Source organism: Cebidichthys violaceus, unplaced genomic scaffold, assembly GCF_023349555.1.
Source record: "Cebidichthys violaceus isolate CVI_PGR_0920_01 unplaced genomic scaffold, fCebVio1.0.p SCAF_67, whole genome shotgun sequence".
NCBI lineage: Eukaryota > Metazoa > Chordata > Actinopteri > Perciformes > Stichaeidae > Cebidichthys > Cebidichthys violaceus.
The window spans coordinates 264,553-281,407 of record NW_027176894.1 but is presented as its reverse complement, the minus strand read 5'-3'; the positions used below and the strand labels follow the sequence as shown (position 1 = coordinate 281,407).

At 44.6% G+C, this 16,855-nt stretch overlaps 1 protein-coding gene across 8 annotated transcripts in view; it reads right to left on the bottom strand.

Moving 5' to 3' along the window:
- The window catches only part of svilb (supervillin b), a 38,746-nt gene that overhangs the window by 15,770 nt on the left and 6,121 nt on the right, over positions 1–16,855 (bottom strand). For all 8 annotated transcript variants that reach the window (XM_068734743.1, XM_068734745.1, XM_068734746.1 and 5 more), the window contains exons 7-17: positions 13,560–14,903; positions 12,898–13,068; positions 12,664–12,701; positions 12,474–12,535; positions 12,104–12,240; positions 11,797–11,892; positions 10,315–10,600; positions 7,437–8,184; positions 5,400–5,910; positions 1,870–2,002; positions 1,040–1,096 (exon numbers count right to left, since the gene is read on the bottom strand). In XM_068734743.1, the coding sequence (XP_068590844.1) occupies positions 1,040–1,096; positions 1,870–2,002; positions 5,400–5,910; positions 7,437–8,184; positions 10,315–10,600; positions 11,797–11,892; positions 12,104–12,240; positions 12,474–12,535; positions 12,664–12,701; positions 12,898–13,068; positions 13,560–14,903 (3,583 nt within the window). The remainder of the gene's footprint in view (positions 1–1,039; positions 1,097–1,869; positions 2,003–5,399; positions 5,911–7,436; positions 8,185–10,314; positions 10,601–11,796; positions 11,893–12,103; positions 12,241–12,473; positions 12,536–12,663; positions 12,702–12,897; positions 13,069–13,559; positions 14,904–16,855) is intronic.

Here is a 16,855-nt window from a genome sequence, read left to right as displayed (position 1 = left end):
TTGTCAAATCCCTTGTATATGTGTGCACATACTTAGCCAATAAAGCTGATTCTGATCAATGAAATCGTTTTGCTTTTGGAACGTACATGCACAGTGTTAATATCCATTTTCAAGAAATGACAAAAGCCTTTGAAAAGTAAAAATTGATTGCTTTTGAATTGAAAGACCATGCTTCCCCAAACAGAAATCATTAAAGGGTATTTAATACAATGTATATATATATATATATATATATATATATATATATATATATATATATATATATATATATATTTAGTAACCAGAAGTATTAAATCACCGGAGCAGTGAAAACACAGCTTAAGGGTGCATTAAGTAATAATTTAAAAAATGATATAATTTATATATATTATTATATAGCAGTGGTCCACAAGTATTTTTTTTACGCTCTCAGATTCTTTAATTTGAATAATCTTTAGAGGATTTAGGAGTCAAAACAATCCAGTACTTTACTGGAAAAAAACAACAAGAAATGCCAAAAAAAAAAGTACGAAGCAGAAAGTAATGTTTTATTAGATGTATCCTGTAACCACTGAAACACTGACTTATCTCCATCTTTCAAACATGTACTTTCTGACCTGAATACGTGGAATTTTGTCTTCTGTTAAACTGTATTTTTCTGTAATGCATCATTTCTATTTTGTACTGATGTTGCTGGCACTGGCCGTACAAATGCATCCTGGTGCTACAATGTCTGGAGAAAGTAGAATTAATATTACTGGAAAACAGTTTATGTTGAAGATGTTTATCCAGAAGACAAAAGTAATTCTATACTTTGAATTAAATTGATTACTTAATGCCCCTTTAAGACGGAATCAGCAAAAAGCGGAATAAAGTTTTAGCGTCGGCGACTTTCCAAACACCGTCCCACCATTTCAGAAGCATCACAGACCGAAAGTAAAGAAGAGCACCCACTACACACCCACAGACTCAGGAGAAGTAAACACACACAGTCCACACAAAGCTGTGATTGGACAACACAAGTCCCACACGAAGCTGATTGGCCCACACCGGGTCTTACCCAGAGCTGCTCAGACACAGACACAGCGGAGTAGTCTTGAACGACCACCCCTTCCTCCTATAGGGGTTAAACACAGGGGAAGTTCTCGGTCAGATGGAGAGAAAGGGGGGAGGATGAGGGGGAGGGCTTTGTTGCTGTAATGGGTTTAGGGGGGAGACAGCCTGGAGGATTACCATCCAGGGTTTAAGCAGGCAGTTTCTCCCAACTGAATACTAATGTGAAGTAGATGAACTGCAGGAAAAAAAAGTGTAAAACTTTTCTTCTTGAGCATCTAATTGAATTGTAGCTGCTGCTTTAACCAATAGAGATGCATATAAATCCATATTACAGTGTCTTAAACATGTTCTTCCGTCAAATAAACTTTCATTGTCACTATTGATACTTAGCCGGGAGCTTACTCAAATCTAATTGTGTTAAAAAAAAAAAAAGACAAATCTATTTCCAAACCCCCAGACAGCTAATTCTACAGCAGCAGACTGTCCCATATGCTTCCTGGTTTACAGCCTCTAGGGGCTGGATGCTGCACTGATCTGGACCACTGGACTCAAACAACAGATGGACTGAAGGAGGAAATGGAAGGAGCACTTAGCTAAAGGAGCGGGGACGGGAGCTGGCATGGTAACCACGAAGGATGGGGGATGAAATGTGTTTACTCTTACTACTTTGGTGAAGCTGCTCCACCAGTCTAACTTTTTTTGAGACATGTATGTGCTTTTTTTTTTAATTCAGGGACACTTCATTATCATATAAGCTCCAACCAAGATAGCAGCACAGTAGCAGGACAATAGTATTATGATTATTTTTGACACTGGTGTGCAGATGGGACTGACCTTTGTCTCGCAGGTCTGCTCTGACTCCCATAGCTGCGCCTGCTGCTCGGTGGACGCCACCTTAACCACTTCCTGTTTCTTGTTGATCCGGTTCCTCCAGTCCTCCTCACCACTCTTCTTCAGCAGCGCCACTCTGTCATAAAACAACAAAAACACATCAGTCATTAGAAACTCCAATCCTTCTTTTAAACTGTGTTTCAAAAAGATACAAAATACAGTATGTGGGCGTAAATTTGGGGTATCAAATAATGGTTAAGACATCTAGGATATTTCCATTTGATGGAGCAGGGCAGCAATAAAAATCATAGAGTCTTGGGTTTGAATATTCAACTCAGTGTGAACATCATATAGCTTGAATGAAGGGCTTGAACAACCTGATTCAAAATATATGTGATTCTATGAGATAGGTTGGATTTCAGGGTGGAGTCATCCTTAACATTTCTGTAGCTGTGCTGTAACGTCACCTGTCTCAATATGTTTAATAAACTAAAGTGAGCTGAAAAAAAGAGAAGTTTTTCCAACCTTAAGGCTGCTTGGGATGAGAGAACTGGAATTTAAGAGGTTCAAATTTTGCTGTCAATAATTACTAAATTACAAGCGGAAGTTAATGGAAAATATTTTTCCAAGCCAAGCAATTGTATCATAGGGCATCATCCAATGTAGTGACCATGTACATCTCGAATCAAAGCAGTGCATCTGTAACAACAGGTGAAACCAGAACAAAGAAAAAGTACCTCACAGGAGCTCAATAGTTTTACTCTTTTAAACCCTAGGCCTATTTTAGGCCTATTTTTAGGCCTAGGGTAAAAAAAAGCATTAAAAAAAAGCATACCCATACTAGAATGAGTGTAGCGTTGCAACTGTAAGGGCTATTTTAATACTTTTGGGATTAAAATAAGCCTAACACTTGTGAGATGTTTGATATGTGTAAATATCAGTATATATGTTACTGGTTAAGAGCATATTAAGATGGCACACAGCACAAATTAAAAATTCTAATTTTCGCCTGAAAAAAAAAAGCAATTTCAGGGTATTTTCTTTTAGAAATCATGTGGGTCCAAGCCTTCAAGCTCTCCCAGATCATAGATCTATATGTTGGAGTTCTCTATTCACATTTTTACTTAGATAAAGTGAAGCATTCATAAGCTAGAGAGGATCTAGTACAAAGATTTCAGGCGAGGATTCCAATAGTTATACATTTACACATGTTGCACAATGTGTGTTATTTTAACTTTATCATTTACCAAACTATATATTTAACTTGTATACATCACTAATGATGTTCAATACATCAAACAGAGCAGTTTGGGCTTCATTTGAAGGCCAGGATCCTTTCTAGGCCCTTTCTAGTCTCTGTGTTCATTTCAGATCCAGCTCTGTGTCTCTGTCCAGGGCTGCAGCTCAGCCCCCCTTTCTCCGATTTTCGCCATTGAGCCCGCCTTCGAACCGTAGAAGCCAATAGAATTGCAGGGAATGATTGACAGCACTATTAGCCAATGGGAATGCAAAACGTCCAATCTGATGTCAGATCTGAAATCCAATTTGCTGAGACTTCCATCCCTCCCAACAAGGCGAGGAATGTCGGAGACTTCCGTAAATAAAGGATTCTCACAGAGCGGATGCAGCTGGAACACAGAGACGTGGAAGTACGGACATATTTCATTTTTTCGCTGAGACTCGACCAAAAGTGAGTACAATATTCCATAAAGCTGTGTGACTTTTGCTGTGTTTGATGCTGAACAGCTCTGCGATGGTTTACCGGGGAGAGAAATGGAATATATCGCTGTAATCTGTGTCGAGTGGACATGCTTTTTCATGCTGCTTTTCCGGAGCTAGCACGTAGCTAACGATCAGTAGCAGCTGTTTTCTCTGGTCAGTTCTTGAGTTATGGAATTGTGATTTATGATATTTTATTATTTGGAAACTTGGCTTATGGGAGTTGTGTTTGTCTCATGTAGAAGTGACCTGGTTCATGTTGTTCCCAGGTCGCTGAGGTTTCTCCAGAACTAAAGCATCATTATATTCGTTCTTCGTGGGTTCTCTGGCAGTCACTTTGTACACTAGACAGTGTACAATTGTGGTACTTTTGCGTCCAAATGGGGGACCCTCGTGTTTAAAAGGTTTTAAAGCCAATTTCAAAAACTTAAAAAAGAAACTGTTCTGCCCGTTTAAACCTGAAACGATTTTCAAGTAAAATACCAAAAGGAACAGGATAGACTGTATTTAACAGTGTCAAACTATCTGCAAATGAACCTCTTGAGTTGCTAACGTGTATGCTAATGGCACATTTCCTTCGCATTACCCTGTGAGCATATTTTAGGGTCTGACAGTTATTGTGATCCAAGACAAATAATCATATAAAGGGGTCAAAAAAACGTTTCTGTGTTTTGTAAATAATCATTCAAGAGTGAAAAACCAGGTCAGAGATTTCCGCTTTACAAACAGCAAACGGGGACGGTTGAGAAAAGATCCTCCAAAAGCGCTGATAACGGATGGCTGAGGGGTAAAAGAAAGTGTGTCATCATCTCAGCTGCTTCAGTGTGGACAGGCCAGAAATGAGGACGCTGGGAGGAACCTGCTGAATCTCAGAGGGTTCCTCCTCCAGCCCACACAGCTCACAGCTGGGCTGGGAGGAGGAACACAAATGTTCCTAAAAATGAATCTCTCTCACCTACATAACAAACCTACAGACTGCGAGGACGATTCTGTCAAACGCTTCTAATTTATGAGACTCGGTGTCCAGTTTTCATCTCGTTAAGAGCTCAGACTGGATCCTGGATTTGTGAATGGAATCAAGGCTCATTTGTGACTGTGGCTTTGCCAGGCGTTGGGTTTCAAGAAGCACTTCACCTCCTGCCTTTGTTTGAGATCGGCCTTTGTTTTTCGGGGACCCTGTTATTATTTGACAATTTGCAGCAGAGTGGGAGTCATTGTTTTTTCTCTTTTTTTTTTTTTTTGCAATTTTGTGACAGCAACAAGAAAGTAAAGAACAGTTCCTCTCACTGAACACACGTTCTGACCACAATGCATGTGTGATACTTATTGACGGAAATAGAGATTTGTCTCTCCTATAATGTCTCTCATCTTACTTACTAATTGTAAAATAAATACAGACAGATATTCCAGGAACACTAAAGAAGTGTCCTCGCACGTATTTCACATTGAATGCTGACAGGGTTTTGAGGAGCGACTGGTTACCTTTCGTGGAGAGCCTAAAATATTTGTGTTGGGCACGTGACTGGGATTGAGGGGGAGGAAAATGCAGCAAAGACAGACTGTGCCACAGTAAATACTGTGAAAAGAGCCTATACTGTGATAGCCACGAACGTTACATCATTATTATTCCGATATTTCTGCCAAATGATCCTGTTCCTAGGTCAAAACGCGATCACACTCCACAGCAGCATTACATACACTGTCCAATTGTGGTCAGTTACCCAGTAAGATAAAAGTGTGCTGTGACACACACTCAATGGTGGCAGTAACCCGACTGGTAACAAGTCACTTTTAGATCCTCAGCTGTCACTCACCTCTCCTTGATGGACATCTGTTTGGCGGACATGTCGTCAGACAGTTGCTCTCCAGACTCCGTGGGGGACAGCGGATCTCCAGAGTGGACACTGTGCCTGCTGAAGTCCTCGCTGTGGTCCAGGGGCAGGGACTGGGAATGGACCAGCGCCTGGGGGAAGGACTGGGGTTTGGGTGGCGGCTGAGGAGGCACCTGGGGTTTGGGCTGCGGCTGGGGGGCCGTCTGCAGGTAGGGCTTAGGGAGAGGCTGGATGAATCCCTGAGGTCTGGCCTGGGTTTGTGGGGACTGAGCCAAAGGTTTGGGGTACGTTGGTGGGGGCTGGCCGTGCGGCTGGGGCTGGGCGTCGGCCGGAGGTTTGGGTGGAGTCGGTGGAGGCTGCTGTGTGAAGGGTTTAGGAAGAGTTTGAGGAGGCTGGAGGCTGATTTGCTGCTGGCTGCTCGAAACGTGAGACACCGTCCTGGAGGACACTTTAGCTACCAGTGGCTTCAGTGGTGCTGGATGATCCGGCAGGTCTGAAATAAGCATACAGTATATAATCATGTAGTTACAGTCGTCAAAAGGATTCACATATTATCAGAGACATCTATAGATTACTGGTTGTGTTCAGACCATTTATTCGTTCATTCGTTTTCTGTTCATTTCACTGTTCATCTCACACAGCTGTTTTGACCCCTTTGAACTCTTTTTAGTTAGAGGTTGTGTGCTATACTGACAGTTTGTTAAGGCTAATCTTAAACATGTAAGTTATCCCACATTAAAATGTACAAAAAAAACGAGTAGGAGAGTCAAAGAATGTCAGGAACGGCCCCAAACTTTGAGAGTTGGATCTGAATCACGTGGGAGGATACAAATATTATTTTTTTCACTTTTGGAAACGGCCTTGGCGGAGGTCTGCGCTCTCCCGAGTGCTCAACTAGTTGCTTATTGTTTGATTACCATTAATCCCCTGTGTAACCAGTACTCATCCCTGAAACACACGCATGCACATGCACAGCTGGTTTTTTGGAGAATAAATGTGGTTAGTATCATACAAAGCCTGCTGTGTACAGTATGCTGTTCACATTTTGGGGACTCGTCTGCTATTTGGAGACAAAACACAGGACAACGAGTTCATCTCAGGCTTTACGCTTGTCTTTAGTTGAGCTCAGGGTCAGGGTCAGTGGTAGGCATGTCGAGGAAGGTCGGCGGGGGAGTTATCGTGAAGCGGTGCAAGTCGTCCTGGCCTCATGATGCTATACTCTAACAGATCTACCAACACTGAGCTAAATAAGAGTACGGCCTGCAGACAAGGCATCCTTTGTGTCCTTCCTGTCCTCTACCTGTTTCATGGAAGTGTCGGCCAAGTGTTCTGCACCCTCGCACTGAGTGCTTTCGTCTCTCTGTGTGGTGTTTGTGTGCATGCATGGGAAAAAGACCACCCCTGGACACATTCTGCATTAGCACACAAAAACAGGTCAGGCCCATTATACTGGAGTAGACGAACCCACGAGCGTGATGTGGTGCACGGGGACCACGGCCCCCTTTTCATGAGCCGTGACAGTGAGCACAGCGCAGATTGATTTAAAAAAATCTCTGACAATCAGCATGTCAGGAAGGGGCTTCCTCTTTCTAGACAAAGGGAGCCACGAGGCAAATGCATGGAAAAATATGCTAATTAGATGCAGCTTCAGACGCCTCTCTCTCTCTCTCTCTCTCTCTCTCTCTCTCTCTCTCTCTGTCTGTATCAGCCAAATCAAATACCCCCAGCTGGGACAAGTGTGTGTGCAGCCGGCAGAAAGCAATCATGCGTGGGAGCATGCTGCATGAGACAATGAGGGTAATGAGAACAGCCCCTTCCCTAGACATTGCTTCCACTTTTTTTTTTTGTCACTCCCTTTCTCTCTTCCCTTTATGTCCCCTCTGTTTTTTTTTTTATCTGTCTTCCCACATCCTCAGCTATTCACATCCCTATTATTATTATTATTATTATTATTATTATTACTATTTCACTTGTCTCCATCTCATATCTGTGTAAGTCGTGGGAGAAGCATCCTCCTACCTGAGATGCCTGGCTGGCTCCGGCCGCTGCTCTTCTCCTGCTCCTGTGTGGAGGAGCCGTGAGCTGCCTCTCTCAGGTACCCTCCTCTTCCTCTTCCTCCTCCCTCGGCTCTCTCCTTACTCTCCTGGGAGTGTCCGTCTGCGGCTCTCCGGCTGGGCAGAGGCTCTGACTCGCCCCTCTTCAAAGAGAGCTCGGCAGAGTGCTGAGGCTGGGGATGCTGCTGCCGCTGCTGCCTGCCGTCCCGGTCCCTGTCGGGGGAGTGCAGCTTCTCCTTAATGCTGCCGTCTTGGATCTCTCCTCTGGCTCCTCCCTGCTGTCTCCCCCGAACCTCCTCCTCCTCCTCTTGACGCTCCCTCCGGCTCTCCTCCACCGCCTCCCCCTGCTGCGTGTGACTTTCAGAGGAGGTGGGAGCGCGAGGAGCCCCGGCTCTCTGTCGGCTCTCGGGGAGGAGAGGGGAGGAGTTGAGCTCAGCATCGGGGTGGCCCGGGTCTCCGCTCTGGGTCATGGAGAAATACATCAACGCCCTCTCCTGGTGGCTGCTCGCAGTGCCGGCAGCCTGTTGTTGGGCAGGGATGTAGGGCACCGCGGTGGACTTCCCTGGACGGAGACCGCCGTCATCGCCGCCGCCGCTGCTGCTGCCTGGCGTGATGGTTACTGTGGAGACGGTGGCTTGGGAGGTGACGGCAGCCACAGAGCGGATCAGGGAGGCAGACAGGGGCTCCAGTTTGATCTCGCCTCCGTTTTTCAGCTGCAGGAACAGCAGGAATCATGTCAGAAATTGGGGATGGATAGAATGACAACAGGAGGGCTGAAGGGATTGATATGGAGAGAGGATGGGTTAGATGGGATTGTGTCAGGGAAGTTAGGGATTGGTGGAGGTATATGTGTGGATGTTACAGAAGGTGTTCGGTGATGCACCTTGGATGAGAAGGAAGATGGATGGATGAGGGGAAGGACAGCAGCAATCAAAGCAAATTAGGGAAACAATTTTGAGTGCTTCGGGTTTGCTCATGAAGCTGCAGCTGTACAGCAACTCTGTCATTCACAAAATGGCAGCAGGAAGCCGAAGCACAGACTTTCACACAACTGAATCATAGAGCAAAAGAAAACCATTTGCCCTTACAGTTATCATCTGAGACTCAAAAGCATCTAAGCTATGCCATTCATGAACAATCATGCTTGACTCTGGTCTGGAAACCTTTATGTATGTTCATATTTGCTTGCAAACGTATCATTTGATTTATATAATGCATGGAATAATCAATAAGTGGTGTCCTTAAAGGGAAATTCCGGTATATTTCAACATGCCATATTTCCCATAAATGTGTAACTTGACATCTACTGTATATCCCTGAGCAAGGAATAGTACCTAACTGGATGATGGTTACAAAATCACAAACAAAACACCATTGTTCTGATAATGGGACAACGCAAATTACTTTTGGTGCTTTCAGACAATTGATTAATGATTGATATGATGTCTCTATGACGGCTAATCATAATGAGGCTTCTAAGTGTGGATTTAACAGATGGAACGATCTAATAAGTTCAGAAAATCATATTACTGCCCGTAATAAAGCCTCAAAGGTCAGTAAAACACAACATTAAAACTATTAGCATTAATATTTGTATATTGAAATGTGACCCGTCTCTTCTTCTGGCTCCAGTAGAGATACTCAAACCCTGCACCAGAGTACTGTCCATTGATTTTGACTGCAAAACAAGGTCTTTTCTGCAGACAGCCAGATCCATCCACAGATACGGGTTTTTTTCTTTCTAGTTTATTCGGGTTGGGAGGAGGCCTGACTAAACTAGCATGCAGAATATTCCCATGCTTGTTTCGCAATGAACAAGCATGTCACAGAAGCTGCTTGCATCCAAGAATGAGGAGCCATGGAAAACAGACAAGGCACCCGAAACTTTCAAACCATTTCCTCATGACGAAGCGACATCTACCACTTACAAATACACACTGAATTGCATTTACGGACATCATCAAGCTCAGCTCAGCTACTGTAGGCGAGACAAGACAACACTGGTCACTAGCGGGGACCAATCGGATCAATCCAAAGCGGGATCATTTGATGCAACCAATCAGAAGTTCCTTACAGGCAGCAGGGGTCTTACGTGTTCTCCCTGATTGGCCTCTAAGTCACCGTTACACACCGCGGAGGTTACCGGCGGCTCAGCTTCCTGTGTGGAGACCAGTGACCGACTGTGAATACGCTGGAGGTGAAGTCTGCCTACTACAAAGCATCTGACACTGTGATTTCTTATATAGATAAGACAATGTGTCGGTGTAAGGTGGTGACACACCAACAGATCAACAGTATACAGTGTTTTCTGAGTTCCACATGTCAATCATCTAGAGGCCACCGCATTAGAGAGCAAAAGCTGAACAAACTCTGTGACCTGTTCATTTCACGGCGTCTGAGAGTCATCCAGCTGCACAGAGAATCATGTCATTCATCCATCACTCACAAAGAGAAACTGGTGCACTGTCAGTGACCTGGAAGTGACTCATCCGTTGCTTCAGGCCTGTTCACTGGAAGGAGATCTAACATGCAAATAATCTTCAAATGCAGTGTTTTTAATTTGATCTAATTCACTTCCAAATGTCTTACATTTTTGGTCACGCTATTGTTTTTATGCTACTGTGCATAATTCACGTTGGTGTCTACATCTCTATCATTTGGCCTGTTTCTTTAAAACATTATCATATTCATCATTCACTCATTATTCACTTTGTGGGGGCAGTTAGGATGGATGCCACCAAGGTCGGTGAGGGTTCGGAACAAGAACACAAAGTGAATCCATTGTAATGTTGTGAACTGACGTCTACTGAGCTAGGAGCTGCATTGTGCCTGCATGTTTTTACCTGCTCCACCTCTCCCTGGGTGATGGGTTGAGTCTGAAATCGGGCGTTGGCCCTGCGCTGGCGGGTGTCTCCTCGGGCGCCCTCGGCGGTCTTGCCCGTAGGCTGAGCGAGGCGGTTGAAGAGGGCCATCTTCTCAGACAAGGTGAGGGAGGATAGGTCAGGCTCGTCGGAGAAAAGCTCCAGGCCATCTTCCTCTGGCCCAGCGCTGCGAGCTGGTTTCTGGTACTCCTGGGTATCCTTCTCCCGATCCGGGACTGTTGAGTCTGGCTGCGAGGAGGCCGGGATGCTGGGTAGTGACAGGAGGGTGTCAATGGGTGAAGGATGGGTGTAAATCTTCTAATAGCCATATAAGGTGCTAATTTGAGGTCTAGAAGAATCTTCACAGACAAGAAAAGATTGTGTTTTATCTTCAGCTTGTTGCATTTTTAAATATAACTTTAACCTGTCTCTATTCAAACAAAACATCTGCAGTCTTGAGGTACCAAAAACAAATGTGTTCCTAAATATCAAATAACTGAAGATGCATGCAAACGGAAGCTAGCAGCTAAATAGCTGTAACAACGGAGGCAGATTACAGGCACGGCAACATAGACATAAGTAGATCAGCACGCATACGCCAGATAATCATATAATGCACTCGGATGTTTGCAGGGGTTATGGAGATCTCGCAGCAGTGAGCTAAGTTAAACCAGGGTTGGTAAACAAAGTGCAGGACATGTGAACCCTGGACATGCAGGGGGGCTTTAACCGACTCAACCTCTGACCTTTCCCTAAGATATGCAATCTTTTTTTCTTCTCTGACATTTGTGACCGACATGTGAGAAACGCTGCGAGAGGGAATGCTTGGAAGCTGGGCACGGAAAGTACTGAATGAGCTATATAGCGTTAAAGCCGACTTCCTTCCCCTATAAGGTGCACTTAGGTAAGAAGCAGCTCACGAGGGGGGGCAGGAATAACAACGTAAGATGAGCCGGATGAACAGATCAGCACTGCAGCCAGGAGAGGGAGACGGAGAGCAAAATGTCTCTGGCACCACATTTCAGTTGGTTGCAATAAACATTATCCTTTTGTGGGAGGGTCATAAAGTAAATATGTCATGGGAGGGTTAGCTTTGTTTATAGCTTAATTGCAAAGTCATTTCTAGGATAAAATACTTCTTTTATCTCCTCACATTTTTAAATAACAAAGAGAAATGTATAAATGTAGATTCAAATACAATAAAATTGTATTGCACCCCATGCATGGTAATTTCTAAACCCACAGAGGTCCATCTACTGTCGTGCTTTCAGTGATCTGAGATCTTGAAAATCTTTAAAGTTGGTTTTAAAGCAACAAAGACAGCATGTGGTTTTAAGTATAACACCAGCACATATATCCCAAAAGGGTGCAAAGAGCATAGAAGCATGCTATTTAAGTAAGCATGCAACACATGCAACACTCACACAGATACAAAGCACATGTGAGTTGGCAGCCCAGCTGTACCTGATGCTGGTCACAGTGGTGCCTACTGCAGCGGGGCTGGGGACACGAGGGACATGAGCGTGGATGCTCAGAGGTTGTGACGATGTGGCAGGATCACTTAAAGGTGGAGAAAAAGGAGGTATGGATGACAAAGAAACTGTGAAATATAGATAATGCAAGGCAAAGAAAAAGAGGGGAGAGGAGAGGCGCTGACAGAGGTGTCTGAAGAGACAGACGAAAAGGTGAAAACAGGTAAAAGAATAAGACGATATTCTCTGCTAATTGTTTGATGCATGATGCAGCTAAACAAGCAAAATCCAAGATCTACCTTGAAGCGTTGACCACCTCCCTGTTGGTGACGGGTTGAGTGTGTGACCGATCCTGAACTCTCCTCAGACGCCTTTCTACGGCAGCGTTCCGAGAGCGCGGTTTGGGAACACTTCCGTCTGATGTCTTTTCCAGCTCCTGGAGGAATGAGTCAAGAAAACATCAGGACTTTGGTTTAGAAAAGCAGCGATATTTTAAGAGAGAAATTACATCAATTTGAAGTTCTATGAATACCCTGTTAACTAAATATGGCAACGGCAATTACACAAATACCACTGCTGATTATGATCACAAAACATTGCTCAGTCAAAAATAAACAGTATTAATCATCTGCCCTTATGATTAAAATGTGCATAAAGTAGGAAATGTACCCTGAAGAGAGACCTCTTGGCAGCCACACTCATCTTGGCTCTATCATCCAGTTTTCCTTCATCTAATGAAAAGGAGAGAAGAATTATGTTACGTGGCATCAACTGTATTTAAACTTGTGGGAAAATGTCATTAAAATGTTCTTTAAATATTAAGAATGATATGTGCATATATGGAGTAGACTGAATTTACCTTCGGGATCCTGTAGCTGTGATGGGCTTAGACGAGACCTGCAGAAAACATTTAACATACGTCAAGCATCAGCATTTGGACATTTGTTTATGTATTTGAGGAACCAGAATGTGATTATAATGGTTCGGATGCCAACCTAGAACCATTCTCCACCATGCAATTCAGTGAATTAAATGAACACATCGTGTAAATGAAATGCTTCTGAAGAGCTCCTGCAGAGAGCCCCTGCTGTACCTATCTGACTCCAGCCGCTCTGCAGACGTGATGGGCTGGGTCCTAAACCTCTCCGACATGCGACTGTCTCCTGGAGTGATGTAGCGGCGAGGCCTCCGAGCAGCCCTGTCCCGATCACTGCCGCTAGCCGGATCTACCTCCACTGCTGACAGATCTACTTTAGTAGTCTCACTTTTAGAGTGGCGTATAGATTTACAAAAATTGACGAGGACAACAAAGAGGAAAAGTAGAAGTAAAGAACACTATTAACAACCGTTTGGTTTTAGTCGACTAGCAGTTTACCAGAAACTGTTAGAAGAACAGGGTCTCACACGTTGACATTGGTGCACACGCTGAGCACAACCTAACTGCAACCCAACTGTGAAGAGCCATTTCTCAAAGTTAACATGCAGCAGCAGACAACTTCCAAAAGTTTACCTTGCAAGAGCTGACGCCAACTTGCACAAGTAAGTTAAGCTCCAAAAAACTAAATTGCAGACACGACAAATGAACATGATAATGGTAGATGTCATTGCAATACACCGTGACACATTTCATGCCGCAGAACAATCCATCAGAATTATTTTCTTGGATCATTGGATTATGTTTTTGCAACAGTTTACTAATGCAGAGTTAGACGGTTATTTAGCGATGCAACACAGAGCCCATGCCATTGAACCTACAACTCAGGTTTCCGGTTGGCATTCTCCAGATACGAGTGTCGCAGCTGCGCTACTGACACCCTGGTGTCCAGGGAGCCCATCTCCCCGTTCGACATCCCTGGTGGAGGGACAGCCCTCAACGTCTCTCTGTTGGCCGCTGCCCTCTCCATACGATACATGGTAGAATGCTGGCTTATGCCTATATCTGACATGGCGCGGGTTCTTATCTTGGGTTTTGGGCCCTCCGCTCTCTCCATGCTTCTGTGTTTGGCCTGCGGCAAAGGAGAGCCCTTCTGGAGATAGATGGCTGAGTCAAACATCTGGTTCCCTGATGGGTCCGGCCGCTGCTGCTGCTGCCTCTGAGGCTCAAAGTCTAGTCGGAGCTCTTGTTGATTTCTCCGGGAGTCTTGCTGCTGATTTGGAGGCTCTTGTCTTTGGAGCTCACACTCCTGCTGTCTTTCAGGGTGCTGTTGTTTTTGAGGCTCTTGCAGCTGTCTCGAGTGGTCGTACTGAATCTGCATTGGAAGTTCTTGCTGTTGAATTTGTGCACCATGTTGTCTCGTTCTGGGTTCGTACTGTTGTTGCGTCGGGGGCTCTTGCTGCTGAATTTGGAGCTCTTGATGGTGCACAGGCTCTGAGGTTTGATGCTGCCTGGGCTGCTGGAGTACAGAGGTGTGGGAAGGCTGCATAGATCGAAACACTCTCTCCTCTTGGCTGTCATGGCTAGAGAGATGCTCTCTCCCTCTTTCTCTGATCCTCTCGACATTTCTCTCCCTCCCCCTCTCCCTCGGTCTCTCCCGATCCCAGTCTTCCTCGCCTCGACTCATCCTCCTTTGTTCTGGGCTGTAGTTCTGCCAGTCCATGTCTTCATGCCGGCCCCTGTGAGGATCGTCCACACTCTTTTCCCTTCGGCGGATTTCTGAGGGCAAAACAGCTTTCCTGCTCTTCAGCAGGCCCTCTGTATGGGCCTCTTCCTTCAGGGCCTGCCTGGCCTCCGATCTTGCTTCCCTGTGGGCGGCATGGATTTGGTCGGCACTCACTCTCCTTCGTGGTGGCACCTCAGGAGGTCCAGGAAGTTTGGCAGCGGCCACTGGGGCAGGGAGGGCCAAATAGGGCTGAGGGTCAACAGCAGGGACAGAGTGTTGGTACTCAGGGACGTAGGCTGTTTGACCGTGGGCGATATGGTGGCCTGAGCTGGGCTGAGGCTGTGGAACGGTCCTTTGCTGGCTGGGTTCTGAGCGTTGTGGGGTGTACTGAGCAGAGTTCCCCTGAGTACGGTGTCTGTTACCCTGGTTCCTGTCTGGACTCCAGTCGGGGGGCCTCTGGACAATTTCATCCCTGGACAATCGTTCTCTTACCCGGATTCTTGGGGAAATAAACGGATAAGGGACACTGAGATTCCAGTTCAGTTAAAGACCTTCTGCATTCTCCGAACTCAAAACTCAAATCAAACAAGAGGTGACTAAAGAGTATACACCAAGCTGTTATTCTGAAGGGACACAAGGGATGGTAAATGATAAAATATATGAGCCAAAATTTTATTATCCAACTACATATTTTGCCATAGCTGAGTGGTGTCCAAATTAAAATCTGCTACTTGCCGAGGCAGCCGGTAGGGCAGACAAACTTAACACCCGAAGCTAAAATCACCCAAAATTTGATTGATTTTAATTTTGCATGCACTTAATCATAAAAGTTTATGACACAAGGCTATCATGGGACCAATTTGAGCTCCCAAATCCTACAGTCGAATCGCCACAAGGTGAAGTAGCACCATGCCCTGGGTTTAAATTTGAGTCTTAGTTCAAACAACTCTCTCTCTCTCTGATGTCTCCGTGCCAAAAAAAGTAAGCCAAACTATTTTCATCTACAACCTTCTGACCCCCGGTAGCCAAAGGTTGCTCTAATCTCATTGTAGACCACTAAGCCAGACATAATTGATGGGCCTCTGCTTTATCTGACATGGCATGAAGGACTTACACAGTACATGAGTACACACTAATGCTAGCTAGCATAGGCTGCTGATAAGGCCACAAAGACGTGTCGGTGCCGGTGGCATACATGGGACAGACTAAATGATCAGAATGTCCTCTTTTGAGACGCATCAGACATTACCAACAAATAGACTGTGTAGTTGTCCTTCCTATGTTACTTCATCTTTGCAAATGGAGCAAAGAGGTGTTTATGTGTACCAATGAAATCAATTAAGCTTCACTAGCACTCTCTATAAAGGTTTGTCTCACCATGCTAGCCATGGGCCTCTATGAACTTCACCTGCCCGTACAGCTCAAAGGCTGGCCATGGGCTTTCATCCTTTCACAGGCTATCAGCAAGTCAGCTATGTCATGTATCTGGGCCACAGTCCAATCCAAAAATACATGTATACTCAAGGACTTTAATGGCAAACCATCCCGGACAACTAAAACAAAACAAAAATCAAAGATGTCTGGTAATGTGTGTCTCTCAAGAATCCTTTCAGCTCAAAAACTTGTCAGGTGATTAAAAAAAAACATACAAGACGAAACGCTTGTCTTATCTTATGCAACGACATTGTCAAAGTCACTGACGGGGTACTCAGATGTAATTTCATAGGGGTCAACAGGCCAGAATCCGAGAAAGGGGGATGTGAGCGCGGCATCAGCTGACAAGTGCTGAGTCAGTAGGTCTGCGACGGACTGGGTCAGGGCATCGAGCTGACTAACGTCATCACCCCATCAACTCTGGTTCACTAACTCCACTCAACTGCTCATGAAACCCGGGCCACACACAGTCACAGCCAATTTAACAAGAATCATGGTATTGTGCTGATGAACAAATGGCCAGTTTTAAAGAGTTCTGGGTATGTTTGTAGACTGTTCTACCATGTTTTAAGAGAACAAAAAGGACAGTTGGTAAGGCCTAATATTTAGTGAAACGAGACTTTAACCAAAACATGTTTAGTTTGATTCTCAATGGGATGTAGGGATGAATTCACGATTCTTTGACTATTACTGAAATGCTCTTAAGGAGGGTACTTTTCTGCCTACTTTGAGGCTGTGCCTTAGTTTGCTATTTTGACAGTGATTTAAAGAAATGTATAGCATAAAATGAAAATCATGCTCAAAAAGATTTAGTTTGACAAATGCTCCAAAAACAGATGGAAATGAGATGTATGTAGTCAGTGAATCTTTTGATGAATAACTGTTAGGACTTAGTTAGGGATGAAAGTTTTTCAGTGGAAAACTTTGATTCACAAACACTTGTTAAATGTGAGACAGTGACACCAGTTAATAAGGGAAGTATTACTGAGTGAAATACTGAAACTGTTATAATATATA